This window comes from Orcinus orca, chromosome 4 (assembly GCF_937001465.1).
Source record: "Orcinus orca chromosome 4, mOrcOrc1.1, whole genome shotgun sequence".
NCBI classification, from domain to species: Eukaryota; Metazoa; Chordata; class Mammalia; order Artiodactyla; family Delphinidae; genus Orcinus; species Orcinus orca.
Genome location: NC_064562.1, coordinates 32,095,462 through 32,108,642, shown reverse-complemented (window position 1 = coordinate 32,108,642; position 13,181 = coordinate 32,095,462). Strand labels below are relative to the sequence as shown.

The following is a 13,181-nucleotide window of genomic DNA, read 5'->3' as shown; positions in this document are numbered from 1 at the left end:
TCTGCCTTTTCAATTATAGCCATCCTAGTGGGTATCAAGTGATATTTTCTTGTGGATTCTTAGCCAGTTCTTAAAGTCAAATATATGAAAATCATATGACTCATGCTTTGGTACAATAATATCTGATCAATGCTGAGAGTGATGGAGAAGTTAAGCCTCATATTGCAGAATCTTCCCTTATTGAATACCTAGTGAACAGAACTTCCCTAGCCTTTTTGTCTTCCCATAATCTCTATTTTGTCTTCTGATTTGCAGTTTTCTGTTTCCAGCAGTTCTCCTGGGCCTATGAGCTCTCCTCCAGCAACCCCTCTCTATAGATATTACAGCAGAGCGAACAGAGCCATAACAGCCTTTTCTTTTTGCCTTTCCTTTGTCCATCCTTCTTGAGAGATTTTCTCCTGACAGAATTTTACAGCATGTTCCTAAAATAAATCTCCTTCTGGATGTTTATGTACTAAGTCCTCAGGATAGATTATTTCTTGTTCATAACTTTTCATCTGTCACTTCTTGAGCATTTTGTCCCTTCTAGCCTCTCTATTTTCTTCTCCTGAAATGCTAATTTTAGAAATGATGTGCACCTCCTAAATCTAGTCTCCATTGCTGTTAATTTTTATCTTCATCTCTTTGTGTTTTTAAAAATTCTGTCAACTTATTTTTCAGATTTCAAATTCAGCTTTCAGCTGTGTCTATTCTGGTTTTTAGCCTGTTTAATCTTTTATATTCACAATCATATTTAATTCTTATTTTCTGGTTGCTCCTTTTTCATGGCAGAATCTTCTTCTTTTATAGATGTAACATGCTTGTTCATGTATGAGGATGCCAGTTAGAATATCTTAAATGTTCCCTTTTATTCCGTAAATTTTCTTTCTTTATGATCCAGAGATGATCGTACATTTTGGTCTTTCTATTTTTATATCATTGATTTTCCGTAGATGTTTGCTTATCATTGGTTGTAGGTACATGTTTATGAATAAAAGACTAAATTGACTGGTATAGGTAGTGGGTTTGTTTCTTCAGAAATGCTTTCTTCTGGGTGATATAACTGCCTGTGTCAACAGGTATAGTAATGGGTGTACCAGTAATAGGTGGGCTTTCCTGTAGGGGAGGAGGAAGGCGAGCTCAGGACCCCCCCAAATTGCCAAAATAAGGAAGAGTTTAGATGTATCTGGAGATGGAGTAGTTGACTGTGTTTTACCTCTAGGACATGTCTTTCTTCTCCATCTCTCAATTTCTGGGACTGAAGTTACCGTAAATCATAAATTACCTTAAACTCTAGTCTTTTTCCCTCGCAAGCCCCAGGTCCCCCACAGGGAATCTTCCCAGGCAGATCACCAACTTTGTGTGGACAGTAGTTTTCTGCCTTTAGCTCAAAAGGGAAGCCTTGACTGCCTACTAAGGTGTAATTGGTTGTGGAGTGGTCTGGGCACTGCTGAGTAGCTGGATCTGGTAACCTGAATGCAGCTCTTTAATTGACTGTCTTTTTGGTTGCTTCAGGGCCTACTTTCTGTTCTTTGATGCAGAAGGAGCTCCCTAGGGAGAATTCCTGTTTAACCTCTGATGTCTTGGCCTCTGGTTTCTCAGGATCTCTGATCCCCTGATGACTCTCATTCTTGGTTTGTTTGTGCGTTTGTTATGGTTCCACTCAGTTTTTTAAGTTCTATTTTATTGTCATTTCACATTCAGAGGGAGGGGAGGTGGATGTAACTACTTATTCAGCCATCTTGAATGAGTCTAGTAAACATGTCCATGTGATTTTTCACTTAGAAGCCTCAAACTTAATATATCCTAACCCTAAAATCTCCCTGCCTGTTCTCTCATCTTGCTTTTCTGCTAACCTCAGTTACTGGTAGCAGATGCTCCGTACCATGTCATTACTGCTGCTTCCTCCTGCAAAACCGTACCATCCATTCCTAATCCTGTCGTATCCCCTCAACCTTCCCACTTTCATTTCTTCTTACTCCCTCCTTATGTCTGCTTTTAATCCTGGTTTATACTGTTGTTAGTGGTCTCTCTGCTTCCATTCCCCACCCCTCTACCAAGTCCATCCCACCAGGTTACCTTTCCTCCATTGCCTACAGAAAAGTACAGATGCTGAGGCATGACATTGATGAATTGCTCCAAGTGATCCTGAATGAATTTTGTAATATTATCTCCCAGTATATTTTCCTCACACCTTGAGGTCTACCTACAACTGGATTACTCAACACTTTCCCTCAGTTCTTCGCACTGTCACACTTTTGTACGTATGATTCTCCTAAACTCAGATGCACTTCATCCCTTTTTACTTCTCAAATTTTGCCAACCTGAAGTGATGCTCAGGGAATTCCCTGGCGGTCCAGTGGTTAGGACTCAGCGCTTTCACTGCCATGGGCCCAGATTCAATCCCTAGTCAGGGAACTGAGATTCCACAAGCCGCGAGGGGCAGCCACATAAATGAATGAATGAATGAATGAATAAAATAAATACTGTTTTAAAAAAATAAAGTGTTGCTCAAATCAAATGCTATCTACTCTGGGAAGCCTTTGGAGATTTCTTAGTCACAACTAAACCTCTTATAATTCTGTATTTTGGTAGCTCTTGGGCATTCATTTATTTTGATATTCACCATTTGATTATTCACTAGCAACTCTGTAAGTCCAAGTAATTTGCATGTCAGCTGATGCAGGAATTTTTTTATTCCTGCTGCAAAGTAAGTACAGCTGTGCAAGTGATTGATAAAACTAGTGAAAGATGAAAATGCAGTTGACTCATGCTACAAAGATATACACAGGAAATACATGGATTTTGATGAAATTGTTATTTGAGGGAGGTCTGGGAATTTGTGCAAATATTTTTGTTGAAGACTTGGCAGATTCTCACAATTCTTGTTGATATGTCAATCAAGAATGTTAAGGTTCTTGGGCTTCCCTGGTGGCGCAGTGGTTGAGAGTCCGCCTGCCAATGCAGGGGACATGGGTTCGTGCCCCGGTCCGGGAAGATCCCACATGCCGTGGAGCGGCTGGGCCCATGAGCCATGGCTGCTGAGCCTGCGCGTCCGGAGCCTGTGCTCCGCAACGGGAGAGGCCACAGCAGTGAGAGGCCCGCGTACCACAAAAAAAAAAACCAAAAAAAAAAAAGAATGTTAAGGTTCTTACGTACTTTTTGTATTCGCATTATGCTTTAGAAATTGTTTGTTCTTACAGTCCTCAACATGGATTGTGAGCTTGTCGAAAGCAGATTTTGTTGTGTTCCAGCTGTATTCCTTAATCTCTTATCCTCCTAATCTCTTATCCTCCAAGACAGTCAGCATTATCTTTGTTTCTTTTTTCTCTGGCCCCAGAGCTGAGTAGATCAGAGGGCTCTCTACCTGAGCAAACTGAGCCAGAAAGTGGCTGAGATCATCTCACTCACCTGCATCTGCTGGTGTTTCATTTACGGCTCTGAGAGGAGAAAGCACACAACACCTTACTTTGGTTTCTGACAACGTTGAATAGGTCCTGTATTTCATCCCTATATTGCTGCATTTGTCCCCTGATCAAATGATCACTCTGTTTTTCAGACCTAATTTTTAACTGCCTGTGGTGCATGGGTTAATCCATGAATGATGTAAACAAACATATTTCACCGTGTGCCCATGAGTCTGGGTGTGTAATAGTGTGGTGATGACAGGCAAACCCAAGATATCTGAAAGTCTGGTGTGCATAAATGACACACCAGCTGCCCCAGAGCCAATTTCTGGTCACGTGGCTAATATCTCTTATAGTTCTTCCTCCTCATCCCCCAATGTTTGTGTGTCTTAGCTGTCATTAAGGGTGGACTTCGCATTGCAATAAAAAAGATAGCTAGTTGTATTTGAAAAGAAAATCAGCAACATCCAGATTGGTTTCCTATAAAAATATAATAATTCTCTGAGGTCACTTTATTCTTTTTTAAAAATTTCACTCCGAGGGTACAAGAATTAACAACAAACAGTATTCCAACAGAATTCAAGCTTGTCTCACAATCTGTTAATTTTTAAATGAATTGTCCCTCCCATCATGTACCTGTGTCCGTACTCTGTTGAGCCCATAAATTTCATGTTAGTAGCATAAGATTATTGAGAGCACGAGGTAGTGAATTGAAACTGTTTGCCCAGACATCTTGTTATAAGACGCCCAAGTCAAAATCTTCTGTATTCTTAGGAATTTATAAGAGGGCGTTTGTATGTTTTGTGGAGCTGAAGAAAACCTCAGAAACAGTTGGAAGGAATTTGAGGCCCTGGATTCAGTCTCTACACAAACAATACACCATCTGATGCTGAAATATAAGTGTGGCTTCTGGTGAACAGCATTTCTTCACATTTACCCTGTAGTTCATCAAACGAGTGGGACTGCCAGCCTTCTGAGGTAGTGGGAAGAGCAGGGACTTTGGGATTCTTCAGATCCAGATTGAAAATTCATACTCCCTTTTAATTTAACTGGCTTCTCTGAGACTCTGTTTTCTCCTCAGTAAAATGGAAAAGACTTGCATCATAGGACTTCTGTGAAGATTAAATGCGAATGTATTAAGAATGCTTCTAACATAGTAAACGCTGGGTGAATAACAGCTGTCATTGGTGGTGGAGTTGGCCCACTGATAGCCAGTTCTCGAATTGACCTCAACTGTTTTTTGTGACTAGGCACCCACAGAAGTGAATCCCTTGTGCAGCTTCCTGTACTTCTTTGTGATCATTGCATTGCCTCCCTGCCCTCACTTAAACAGTGCATTTTTTCATGACATGAATATGTTTTACTAATTCTGCAACTCTGAAGTAGCACTTCAAAATGCTTTCATTCCAAATCAGAATTATTTGAAGCCTTCCCATGGTAATGCACAAAATCTCTTCTCTAGGAATTAATAACAGCCGCCTCTTCCAAAAAAACACCAACAACACAAAGGCTGTCCACTTTGCAGAGGTGTTGGAGAGGTTTCATACCAGTATATTCAATGACAGATACTTAGGTTTCCCTACTGTGTGTAAGGGGCTCTGCCAGGCATTACAGGGTACGTAAGGCCCTGTCTTAGAGGAACTGGTAGTGGTGGAAGCGTGAAGACATAAAGAGAATTATAACGTGAGTCAAAATGTGATAAGTGCCAACAGGTGCGGGGCACTGTGTGTATTGGTGGGGGTGGGAGGCCTGGGGGGGTTGGAGGGAAACATTATTTCTGCCCATGGGAAACAAACAAGCTTCAAAGCAGAGATGGAAGATGCCTCTCGGGCCTCCTCTCACCCCGAGTTCCTTTGAAGAGTCAGAACTGAGCCACACAGCTAAAGAGCAGGAGGCCACTGGGCATGCTCCTTGTCTGTGTTCCAGTAGCCTTTGAAGGTGCCTGCGTGGATGGTAGTTTGTTAACGGAGTGGAGAGGAGGGAGCTCGGCGGGCCCGAACTTGCAAGAAGCCATGTGTTGTTGTACAGAGAATACATTCTCTACCCGTCAGTAAGGTAACGTGGCCAGGCTTGGATGTGACCTTACCTTTTCTTGAGTAAAAGAAAAAAAATGTTTTTCATCATTCTAGATTAGAGGCCAAGACTGCCCCACTGTGGATAAAAATAAGACTCAGATCAGAAAACTCCTCAACCATGTGGGAAAGGTTTGCACATCAGAGTGAGGTGTGTGGTGTTTGGAATAATGTGATCTTCCCTTTGTTTCCTGCTTGCCCAGATAAGGGAGTCTCTTGATTCCAGTGGTTTCTGATATTTGCTCACTTTGCAGAGTCAGTTCTACCGAGGTAAAACCTTGTTGCGACATCTGTAAATTCATCCTGAGTAAAGGGAAAGGAGCAGTAAGAATGGACCTTTAGGGCTTCCCTGGTGGCGCAGTGGTTGAGAGTCCGCCTGCCGATGCAGGGGACACGGGTTCGTGCCCCGGTCAGGGAAGATCCCACATGCCGCGGAGCGGCTGGGCCCGTGAGCCATGGCCGCTGAGCCTGCGCGTCCGGAGCCTGTGCTCCGCAACGGGAGAGGCCACAACAGTGAGAGGCCTGCATACCGCAAAAAAAAAAAAAAAAAAAAAAGATTTAGTTGAACTATTTAAGGAAGAATTTTTAAAAAGAAGTAGCAGCCTGTTATCAAATAGCTGATTCTTCTTCCAGTTCAAATGTGCTATGTAGTTTTTTTTTTTTTCTCCTGTGTGTAGTTTGGTTTGGTGAGAGCTACTTTGAGACAGAAGAATAGACCAAGTGTGGATTGTTTTAGGGCAGAGGTGATCCTTAAATCACTAGGGTGTTTATAAAAAGTAAAAATGTTTGGGAATTCTCAGGAAGACACATTTTTCAGCAGTATCAGATATATCAGTGAACCAACCACAGCCTAAAGAATGCAGCGCAGGAAAGGAAAGAGCTTGGGAGGGCATTGGGTATTACCATTATCAACAAACATTTACAGGGGGCAGTCTGTGAAGCAGAGTCTAAGATAGAGTTCTGCCTCATCAGACACACTGATAGGATAAGGGGGTAGACAGATGCCTAAAACTAAATAATAATACAGTATTATTTAGTATTGCTAAATGTCAAGTGAATTGTATAGATAGTACGAGAGTTCAGGTAGGATGTGGTAGGCAGAATAATGCTCTCCCCTCAGAGATGTCATGTCCTAATCCCTGGCACTTGTGATCATGTTGTATTGCATGGCAAAGAGGAATTAAGGTTCCTCATCAACTGATCTTGATGTAACATTATTTTGGATTATCCCGGCAGCCCCAATGTAATCAATAGTAAGGCTTCTCCACAGTGGAAGGGGGAGTCGGAAGAAGAGGTCAGGGTCAGAGATTTAAAGATGCTACATTGTTGGAGGAAGGGGCCATGAGCCCAGGAATGCGGGTGACCTCGAGAAGTTGGAAAAGACAAGGAAACTGATTCTTCCCTAGGACCTCCAGAAAGAATATAGCCATGCACACACCATGATTTTAGCCTTGTAAGACCTATTTTGACTTCTCACCTCTAGAACTGTAAGATAATAAATACATCTTCGTTGTTTTAAGCCACAGAGGTTAAGGTGATTTGTTATAGCAGCAACAGGAAACTAATACAAGGGTGCTGAAGAGGAAGAAGAGTCAGGGGCAATTTCATGAAGAAGGTGGTTCTTGAGCCAGGCATGAAGGATAATAAGAATAGTCATAACAGGGGAGTTCCCTAGTGGCCTAGTGGTTAGGATTCTGGGCTGTGGCCTGGGTTCAATCCCTGGTCAGGTAACCAGACCCTGCAATCTGTGCGGCATGCCAGAAAAGAAAAAAAAATAGTCGTGGCAGAATTCGAGTTGTAAAACTTATGTTCCAGGTACTGCGCTAAGCTCGTTTAATTCATTTATCCTCACAAAAACTCTACAAAGATAGTATTCTTCCCCATTTTGTAGATGAGAAAACTGAGGTGTAGAGAGGTTAAGTAACTTGTGCAATCACTACTCTGCAGTACTAGGCACTCCACCTAGTTAATAGCTGGCCTTTGAATGCCAGATGGCAGCTGACATTTATTACTATGCACAGACAGAGTTCTAAGGATGTCACTGTCATTACCTCATGGAGTCCTCTCAGGGTCTGGGGCACATAGTAATTTGTAATTTTTCTGAGGCATGGACTTATCTGGCCAGCAATACGGCTGTATTGGAGGGGAAGAGACAGGAACCAGAAAATTCGATCAAGACACAACCATTCATACAAGTGCTGATCAGAACCTAAAATGCAGGTAAAGGCAGCAGGCATGGGAAGGAGAAAACAAGATTCCAGAGACAGTCTGCTGCTTTGTTGAAACATAACTTCCACATGGAAAAAACTTCCCTTCCCTCTCTAATTCCTCTCCCCCTGTGATTTTAGCCTGCTGCATTTGAACGAGTTGAGGCGCTTTATAATTAGAATTAATGAAAGGCGTCAGTATTGGCAGTGCTGTAGACCAGACGTTTCCACTTATCCACAGAAGCGTGGGCAGCGCTCATGTAAATACACCTCACTTCTCTCATGCAACCGTCACTCACAGATGTTGTCTTTCATTCCTTGGACCAAGAGAGTAGTAACTTTCTTGCTTAAGTTCAACAACAACAGATACATATGTATTGAAAACCTACCATTTAAAAGAGCAATATACTAGTCACTGTGGGAGTCTCAAAAGTGGCTAAAAATCAGTCTGGAAACACACCTGGATGAGGGTGGTGAAATGGAATTAGAAAGAGGAGGTGAGGGACTTCCCTGGTGGCGCAGTGGTTGAGAAGCCTGCCAGTGCAGGGGACACAGGTTCGAGCCCTGGTCCAGGAAGATTCCACATGCCGCTGAGCAACTAAGCCCACAAGCCACAACTACTGAGCCTGCATGCCACAACTACTGAGCCCATGTGCCACAACTGCTGAAGCCCGCACACTCTAGGGCCTGTGTGCCGCAACTACTGAGCCTGTGTGCCACAACTACTGAAGCCTGTGTGCCCTAGAGCCCATGTGCCACAACTACTGAGCCCACGCGCCGCAACTACTGAAGCCTGCACACTCTAGGGCCCATGTGCTGCAAATACTGAGCCTGTGTGCCACAACTACTGAAGCCCACATGCCCTAGAGCCCATGTGCCACAACTACTGAGCCCATGAGCCGCAACTACAGCAGCCCGTACACTCTAGGGCCCATGTGCTGCAACTACTGAGCCCGTGTGCCACAACTGCTGAAGCCCGCGCACCCTAGAGCCCATGTGCCACAACTACTGAGCCCACGTGCCGCGGCTACCAAAGCCCACACACTTTAGGGTCTGTGTGCCGCAACTACTGAAGACCCTGTGCCTAGGGCCTGTGCTCCACAAGAGAGGCCACCGCAATGAGAGACCTGCTCTCTGGAACGAAGAGTAGCCCCTGCTCGCCACAACTAGAGAAAGCACAAGCGCAGCAACAAGGACCCAACACAGCCAAAAAAAAAAAAAGAAGAAGAAAAAAGAGGAGGTGAATAGGTATTAGCTGGTGTCAGTAATTTCTAGAACGAATGCTGGATTTTTTTCAAGTAGGCGTATTTGCTATTTTCTCAGCCTACATATAAGAACCATTTAAAGATTTTAGGAAAACCTCTGAAACTCTCATCTGAGATATATAAAATTCCATTCACGTTCTATTTGAGTAGAACCAGTTTTGCTATCTTTTAAAGAGTCATTAAAGTAGGATTTGTGAACCCTGCCTAGATACCCTGTCTTCTAATGGAGGGATTCATTGTTTTATTTATTCTGCTTATCATAAGTAAAGAGGCGATAATACCGTAGGTGCAAGGAATTCTTCAGAATGTGTGTATCTTTCAGTGAATACTGACTGGCATTGACCATTTTTTTAAAAAACATAAACTATTCATACGTACTCCCAAGCCGGAGTATGTAAGTAATGCTTTGGAGTCTGATCCAGAATCCCTTCACAGATAATGGTCATTCTAAAGAGACATGTTAGTATTCCAATATGAGGTACAAGACAGATTCCCACTCTGTGTATTTTCATTCCCATGGACTGTCTTCCCACTAATTTCAAAGAATGATTTCGGACCTTTTGTTGCCGACTTGAGCAAGTAGTGTAAGTCCCTACCCAATGGGGTTTGATTTTTCTCTCCAGTTAAGTGATCAGAGCCAAATCCTCAAAGCCTGAATGTCTTACAGTAGATTCTAATAAGCTCTGAGTTGGCCGTTCTTCTTAATCAAAGCAAAAGATGACATTTGCATTTTTGTCATCTTCATTTCAAAGTGTTTGTCATATTATTAGATTGAGGATCACCCTGAATAATTAGCATCAGTAGAATCTGTCTAGCCATTCCCAAAAAGCTGTCCCTGCCAGAATAAGGGCCTATTTCTACAATGGTGGTATACCACCTAAATATATGAACATTGGAATCATCACGTATGTCAGATTACTTAGAACCAGGAGTCATCATGGCAGGAAAATTTGGGTAATCTAGAGTTCTCACACAGACCCATGGAAACTTCCCAGCACTCTCCTGATTCTTGGTCCCCTTGATGTGCACGTTGCCTCCTTTCCGTGTCCTCACAACATTTACACACATCCAGGCTTCAGCACCCTTTGCACCAGTTCTGCCTACTTTCTGCCTTTGTTCTTCTTGCAGGGTATTCTTCCATTTCCTCAGTTAGCTTTATCAACTAGGAGACGTGGATGAATGGGGACAGGGAATGCAAGGTTTCTCGCTCTCCCTCTCTCTGTCTCTCCATTGGCGTGTGTGTGTGTGGGGGTGTGTGTGTGTGACATACACCTACGAAACCAACACACTTTCACACAGCCACCCAGCCATGCTGACCTTCACATTGAGAGTGTACTGCTCATCTTTGAGTGACCTAAAGATCATCGCGCTCTACTTGGTGGGCCCCCAGAGTTAGTGCATTATCCACAGCAAATGTGCACCATTTGGCAACTAAATTTTAGAGTTAGGGCATTCTTATCTTTAATAACTCTTTTCTTTGTGGAAATGGTGAGACTTTGGGCTAGTAAGTTATTTGTGTGATTTCTAAGTATATAAAAGTTTGGGAAGCCTTTGCAAGTATATTCTAATTATTTAAAAATTAGAAACTGAAAAAAATTGGGGGGAGTGTGCCAAAGAGTATTTAATTAGAAATAAATAGAAACCATATGCTTAAAGCACTGTATGTAGTCAAGATGAAATTTCTGTGTTTGCTACAGATCTGTTCTCATTTTTCGTAAGGGGATTTTAATCCAAGTGTTTTATTATTGTTGGCAAGATCCAGATCCCAAATCTGCCCTCAGTGCTTTGTTTTGTTCAGTCTTAGTTTTTGGATCAAAATAACCACTTACTATTTTGCCAGAAATTCAGTGTTACCGCTAATGTATCTCTTGACAATTGCACAATAGCCTCGGCTATCATGAAAATTACTTTGCTTAAAATAAGTATATAAAAATATGTGTAGACACAGAGGTACACAACATACAGACACTACATATTTATATGTTTTCAAGCTAAAAGATGGCTTATGGCAAAATGTGAAGTACAGTTATTTGTATACTTTAAGAAAAAAGATCAAGCCAAGAACATGTATTTTAATTTGTTTTCCATTGCCAAGAGCTAGGGGCTGGGGAATATTGTGAATAATGGATAAATTACCCTTACCCTGAAATTATCAAATATATGGGTCTTAGGAGTAATTGTGTATGCATATTTACATAGAAATGTAACACATGTAACACTAAGAGTGAATTTGGGAGGAAATGTTTAAAATGTCCTCCAACAGATTATCAAGTTATTGTCTCAGATTTTAATTACTTCTCAATAGGGAAGTACAGTGGGGAGATATTTGTATTTTCTTAGAGCAGAAAGTATTAAAGTGACTGTAGAATTTCCTGTTTTAACCAGGAAAGAAGGAGAACCACTTCCTGAATGGCCACATTCCAGCTGTGCAGACTGATCATAACACATCTGCCAATCAGAACAGGCCCTGGAGGGGAGCCCTCAGATGCTGGGTCTTGTTTACATGCATTGTGACTCTGTTTCTCCCCTCCTCCTGGGTGTTGTACGACTAGGAAGATTTGTAGGGGAATTCGCTATTACATGCCTAAAAAAACTGAACGAAACTGGGACCACAGCCACAGCAAATGGTGTTACGGGCAGACTTTTAGCTCATCCTTAGCCGCAGGTAAGACTTGTTGCTTTGTTATGAGGATAGCTGATCTACATCTAGTAGATGTGCACTGTATTCCTGACTTTAAATTTTTAGTACTCAACAAGTGAAAAACTCTATTTTTATTTAAGGGAGGGGTAAACCAAGTTAAATTAAAACAAAAGTTTTAAAAGCAGCAGTAGCACTCAGTGTGTAGAGAAATTGGAACCAGAAGCATATTAGCCTTGTGCCTTTTGAAGAGCATTATATCTTAACAAACATGTTTTATTGTGACTCTTCCTACTTGTTAAGAGTTTCAGAGTACAGTGTCTTCCTGTGTGCTAACTCCTTGGTTTAAAAAGACATTTCTTGTTTATTATGAACCCATTCAGAAAGAATTTATATTTAACTATGTAAATCTGATTCCTTTTCTTCCATAAATCTCTCTAGAAGTTTTAGAGAATGTCTTCGTTGCCTTTATGCTGCTCCATCAGCAGTAAAATTAAGGAAGAAGAAAAAAGAGAATTCTTGTCTAATCTTTGTTTTGCCATTAAATTATATCATGTTAGTGTTAATTCAGAAGATACTTTAGAGAACTGTATTTTGATAACATTGCATAGGATTTTTAAAAGTCATCGTGTAGGATTTAATTGTGGCTTACCCACTGCTTCCTTTTTTTTTTTTTTTTTTACGGTACGCGGGCCCCTCACTGTCGTGGCGTCTCCCGTTGCGGAGCACAGGCTCCGGACGCGCAGGCTCAGCGGCCATGGCTCACGGACCCAGCCGCTCTGCGGCATGTGGGATCCTCCCGGACCGGGGCACGAACTCGTGTCCCCTACATCGGCAGGCGAACTCCCAACCACTGCGCCACCAGGGAAGCCCCTTACCCACTGCTTTCTGTTGTTAGTTTTTTCGTAACACTGAGATCTTTTTACTTCATTTATTTATTTTTAAGCATGCACTGAAGAAAAAATAATTACTCAGAGTCAAAAAAAGACATCCTGTGGGTTTCGTGGCTCTTTCTCTTGTATATAATAGTCTTCAGGCTGATTGTGACAACCAAACAAAGTCTCCAGGCATTGCCAGATGTCCCCTTGGGGAGGAGGAGCAAAGTGGGCACTGGTTGAGAACCACTGCCTTGTGGCACATTAGACCTAATTATCTGTGAAACATGGAAATCCAACTTCTGAAAAGTTCTGGGTGGTAGAGAGTTAAGGAAGAGGCTCTACTGGTCTCTGGGTATTTGCAGATGTAGCTGACTGCTCATTTTTTCCCCCTCCCCATCCTGTTAGAAGCTTTTGCCAACCATGATTCATGGAATGATTTTTTTGAGCTGAGTAATTTGTGGCTTTTCAGTTTCCTTACTTTCTTTCCTTAGCTAAATTTGTTTTGGTTTTAGCAAAGTGTTTAAAACAGCAAAGATCTTTGAAAATGAAACAATACATGTAATGATATATTTTCTAAGTAGATGATTTTAACAAACTGTAAAACCCTTACACGCCTGTCCTTCTTTGTATCCTTCGTACCTCCTCTGTCAGACAAATCCTTTCAACTCTGAAGAAGAGCCTTACAAGGGGAAGACACAGCAACCTTTGAACAGTCCTTTGTGAAATCTAAGGGTA

The 13,181-nt window shown here is 42.0% G+C and overlaps 1 protein-coding gene across 9 annotated transcripts in view; it reads left to right on the top strand.

The window, feature by feature from the left end:
* The window catches only part of SH3D19 (SH3 domain containing 19), a 179,115-nt gene that overhangs the window by 63,455 nt on the left and 102,479 nt on the right, over positions 1–13,181 (top strand). The window contains exon 1 of one of the 9 annotated variants that reach the window (XM_049709060.1): positions 11,432–11,595. The exons of 7 other annotated variants lie outside the window; for them this stretch is intronic. In XM_049709060.1, coding sequence (XP_049565017.1) covers positions 11,511–11,595 — 85 coding nt within the window. In that variant the 5' untranslated portion in view covers positions 11,432–11,510. Of the gene's footprint in view, positions 1–11,431; positions 11,596–12,542; positions 13,179–13,181 lie in introns of those variants that run through there. One more of the 9 variants, XM_033403110.2, reaches the window with a different exon arrangement.